The sequence below is a fragment of the Ahaetulla prasina genome, chromosome 3 (genome assembly GCF_028640845.1).
Source record: "Ahaetulla prasina isolate Xishuangbanna chromosome 3, ASM2864084v1, whole genome shotgun sequence".
Classification (NCBI taxonomy): domain Eukaryota; kingdom Metazoa; phylum Chordata; class Lepidosauria; order Squamata; family Colubridae; genus Ahaetulla; species Ahaetulla prasina.
In genome coordinates this window covers 181,607,350-181,612,355 of record NC_080541.1, presented here as the reverse complement: position 1 = coordinate 181,612,355, position 5,006 = coordinate 181,607,350, and the positions used below count along the sequence as shown (strand labels likewise).

Genomic DNA, 5,006 nt, shown 5'->3' with positions numbered 1-5,006 from the left:
GCCCCCCTGTTCCCCTCCATGCGCGCCCCCGCCCCTTTATCGCTTGTGATCTCTTGTCCCGCCTCTCATTCTCTGGCAGGCTTCTGATTCCTCCGATTTGGGTTTTACTTCTTCCCTTCGTGCTTCACGTGGCTCTACAGATGGGACTCAGGATTGGTCGAGCTTTGGGGGTTTCCGTCCAACAGCCAATGGGTGCATTCTACCCGCCCGAATCCAAGATGGCGGCACTGGGGACTGGCAAAGGGACCCCGGGAAGGAGGAGGTGAAACGGTCTCGGCCGGAGGATTCGGGCCCCATCGCCCCGGGTTGTCCCCCTCTCGCTACCGGGCCAGCGAGGGTCTCGGCCTCTGTCCGAGGCATGGCGGCGGAAAGCAACAAGCAGTTCTGGAAACGGAGCGCGAAGCTACCGGGCAGGTGAGTAAAGGCGGCTCCGTCCTGGCATCGATGCCGACCGATCCGTTTGTTCCCCGGGGAGCAGAGATTGACTTAGCGAAGCCGGCTTGGCTCCCTAGTTTTTGTCGCCCTTCATTTCTCGGAAGTGCGGTTGAAGGGTCGAGCCTCTCGGCTCTGGAAGCTAATAGTTGCGAATAGTCGCTCGCTCCTGTGGATGGAGGAGGAGCAGGGGAAGAGGGAAGTGGGAGAACCCTGGAGGTGGTCTGAAGCGGGGGATTTCCCCTTGCCTGGCATCGAGGGCAAGAGTTGGATCTTTCCAGCCGTGGGGCTGCCTCTCCTCATCGGCAGGATCCTGCAATCCTGACAAACCCCCCCTCCCCTTTTGCCACTCGGAGATATGTGACGCTCCCGGTCTTTTTAATCCAAAGTGGTGGAGCAACTAATTTGATCGGTTCTCAGGTTCCAAACCCGCCTCCGGGAATACGATGCCCTGGTCACCTCTGCCTTGCGGGCCGCGTTGGTGGTTAGGGAGGCAATCGAGGTAGCGCTTTAGACAGATGCAGTTCGTGCCGCTTTCCCTGAGAAAGTGAAAAGCCGCCCGTGTGCTTCATTGGTGTGCAAGGCTAATCGGTTTGCATCTCTGTGTGATGCTTAGTAGGCCAATGCTTTTTTGCGAAGAGTTCCGGTTAAAGTTGAAATAAAAAACCCTAATTAATCAATCGTGTTTAAACCGAACAGCCGTGTTAGGTAGCCGTGTTAGGTCGGTAGAGCAATGATTACAAAACTTTTCCCTATCATCAGTCCAGAAAGTCCTCCGGAGAACTTCCATAACACAAGGTTGGAGCAGAAGACTCGAATTTTCAATTTTCTTAGAGAGTTATTCCATCTTTAAGATGCAACCAGCCCCTGTTGTAACATCTCACCCATAAAACTTAAGCGGAAAGCTCTAATATCTGAATCATAAGGAGTTAAGATTTAAGAGGGATTTTTGTCCCCCTACTTCTCTTCCTCCTCCCATAAGTCCTATGTGTAACGAGTGCTGAACAAATATACTGTAGGTTTCTTTTATCTTCTTCAAACCAATGTCTTTCTAGCAAAGTTTGGACTTTTGTTAAAATGTATGCATGCATAAACTTTCAGTGCTTTTCTCATATGAGATCATATTCTTGAGCATCTTTTTATTTAATTTTTTTATTGAAAAAGTTTTTTGCAAAAATTTTCACCCCCCTTTTTCCCCCTCCCCCCACTCCATCCCCTCCCCTCCCCTCCAAAACCACCCTCCTCCCTCCCCCACTCCATCCCTCCCCTCCTCCAAAACCACCCTCCTCCCTCCCCCCAACTTCCCAGAACAAACACAAGGTATAGTTCAAAAGAAAAAACAATCATTCCCTAAATTTTCCCTAACACAAATTATAATCCTCCCCTTCTTCTCAAACCCTAACTTCCCCCATACAAATCAAAGATAAATACATCCTAATCATTCAAAAGCAATCTGATATCTCTTAATCTGATATCTATTTTGCGTATATTCAATCCACTTTTTCCATTCAGTTAGGTATTTTTCTTGTGTAGTATTTTTCAAAAAGGCTGAGATTTTAGCCATCTCAGCCAAATTAGCAACTTTCAATATCCATTCTTCTATTGTAGGTAACTCTTTTTTCTTCCAGTATTGTCCTATCAGTAGTCTTGCCGCTGTTATTAAATTTAAAATCAACTTATTCTCAATTACTGTACAGTCAATAATAATTCCCAATAAGAAAAATTGCGGTAGGAACTTTATCTTCTTTTTCAAAACATTTTGTATAATCCACCAGATCCTTATCCAAAAAACCTTAATCTTTTTACAAGTCCACCAAATATGAAAATATGTAGCATCATCACAATTACATCTCCAACATTTCGCTTGTATATCTGGATACATACATGATAATTTCTTAGGGTCTAAGTGCCACCTATAAAACATTTTATAAAAATTTTCCCTCAGATTCTGTGCTTGCGTAAATTTAACATTTGTGACCCAAATTTTTTCCCAAGTTTCCAAAAATATTGGTTCTTGAATATTTTGTGCCCATTTTATCATACAATCCTTTATTAAATCCCTTTCAGAGTCTATTTCTATCAACACATTATACAATCTCTTTATATGTGCCTGAGTTTGATTTATAATTTGTTTTACCAAGTTTTCTTCATTCTGCATGATACCAAGAGCATTATTTTATTAACTTCCTCTTTTACTACTTTGGGCATAGAGGTACTTGAATATCAGTAGTGGAATATTTTCCAATATTTCAAAATTTTGGAATATTCCAATATTTTATCTTTAATTACATCATCATTTAGATTGTGAGATTTGATTAGATTGCTCCCTTTTACTAATTAAATGTGAGAAAACTTTTTTGGGCAATCTTAAAGGAATTAAGAAATAATGAATTGACAAAATCAGAAATAAATATGCCACTGAGAAAACTGTAGAGAAACTAAGAACCAGTCTTCATGGATAGCAATTTGAGGCAAAAGGTGTATAGTTCATAGACTGGTCCTCTCACCTCATCTTGACCATGTAACTACCACTATAAGGTATCTGGAATGCTTTGCTAGCTTTAAATTCTTCCCAAGTAGGTAATTCTTGTTTCTATCTTTATTACACTAGCTTCTCTGGCTATGAGAATACTTGGACAATTCAGAAGTCTAGGAACGTTGCAGATAAATGTATAATATGTGCACTTGAAAAGAAAGAAACAGTATTTTTGTAAGTGCTGTAGCAGCTTTTTGGTTTTGGATGTCTTATCATAGTGTCACATCCTGCTTGCGCATAATTCTGCCTTTCTGTGAAACAGTTTTCATCTACAGTTGTTTTAAATAGTAAAATTGACTCAACCAGCTAAACTGGTTTGAGGAAGGCAAATCAGCCAACTTGAACCTGAGCCAACCAGTAAATATAAACTTCTTCCATTTTTGATGTACTTTGCAACATCATCAATGCTGTGATATCTTACATCAGCAGAAGGGAGTGCAAGGTTCCCCCTTATTTTATGACACCCTAAAGCTTGATAATTTTTATCGGATAATAGTTGGTTTATACAGGATTTCCAAGCATGGCTATCTTACTCCTCCTAGAACTGTGCAATGTGAATGTGCATAAATTGTTTATAATAGACATAATTTGCAATTTTATATACATGTTATGTATGGGCTAGAAAAAAATGAGCATATGATTTGTTCCCTATCAGGCAGCTAGTTCTAGACTAAGCAGGAAAAAAATCATTTGGCATACATAAAGCTCTGTCAGCTGGCTTCTGTTAAATCTGCTAAAAGGGATAGAAGAGATATTTTGATTTGAGTCAAAATGTCCTGGAAACTAGCAAAGAGTTCCTTATTAAAATGGGAAATCACTTCCACATGACTACTTGGCAGGAAGTAAAGGAGAGGTGTTTACAATGGATTATCAGTTCTGTTACTGCTTTTCCTTGTAGCTGGATAGCTTTATTAAAAATGCTTACTGAATTGGTCCTTAAAATTCTGCATAATTTTGTCATTATACTTCTCCTGTTAAGGTCTAGATAAAATAAACTGGGGCTTACACTCATGATTCTCAATTGTATATCTCTGGCCCTATCTATCCAAGTGAAACTGTCAAAAATCTCTGGAAACTGTCGAGGATCTGGATAGGGAAACATAGGTTGTGCCTGAATCCTGCCATGGCAGAGTGTTTATGGATTCTGGATCTGGTTGTTTCCATCTTTCATTCTAAACTGCGTTGGAACTGCCCCATTCAGACTTGATGTGCAACCTGGAGGCCTTTCTGGACTCAAACTCTAACCCTAAGAGCAGGTAGCAGCAGTAGCCCAGAAGGCTTTTGCACAACTGTGTCTTGTGCACCAGTTGCATTCATTCCGGGACTGGGAGCCCTTATTCATGCTCACTCACACTTTAGTCACCTCCCAATTAGACTACTGCGGGATATAGACTCCTCTTGAAGACCATCTGGAAGTTTCAATTGCAGCAACACAGGTAGTTATGAGTGCAGTTCATTTCGCCCAAATAACACCACTATTCCATAAGCTGTACTTGCTTATAATAGGCTCCTGGTTGTGATTCAGGATGCTGAGTTACTTGTGGAACTGTCTTCTCCCAAGAATTTATGTCCATTCCACATGCTCCCATAGGGAGAGTATGCTCCAAGTTCCTGCTTTTAAACTTTCCCAACTCACAGGATTTGCATGTTTTTTTTATGACTGCCTTTATTCTCTGGAACAATCCCCCCCCCCCAATATACAACAGACCCCAATTCTTTTGCCTTAAAAAAGCAGTTAAGATCTGGCTCCCTCCCCCCTTGGGGACTGGAGAGGCCTTTGGTGTCCAGTTAAGTAGAATCCCTCTCTGATTGCTTAATTATCAAATTAGGTCATCATTTTTCTTTTATATACTAGGTTTTTTATGTTGTGTGGGGTTGGTTTATTGAATAAGCCATAATGGTCTGATTCTCATGTAACCAACGCCAAAGTGATTTTTAAAAATTCTTTAAACTATTTCTGTAATAGTTCTAATGTCGAAAGGCAAGATTCATGCATTAGTTGCTATAGAGCACCAAAGCCAGCCACTCTTAATACTAT

The 5,006-nt window shown here is 41.3% G+C and overlaps 1 protein-coding gene across 1 annotated transcript in view; it reads left to right on the top strand.

Annotated features, from left to right (window-relative positions):
* The first annotated feature begins 103 nt into the window (after window positions 1-103).
* Window positions 104-5,006, top strand: part of TBC1D22B (TBC1 domain family member 22B) — a 43,090-nt gene continuing 38,187 nt past the window's right edge. The window contains exon 1 of the mRNA XM_058177452.1: window positions 104-414. Within this exon, the coding sequence (XP_058033435.1) occupies window positions 359-414 (56 nt within the window). The 5' untranslated portion in view covers window positions 104-358. The remainder of the gene's footprint in view (window positions 415-5,006) is intronic.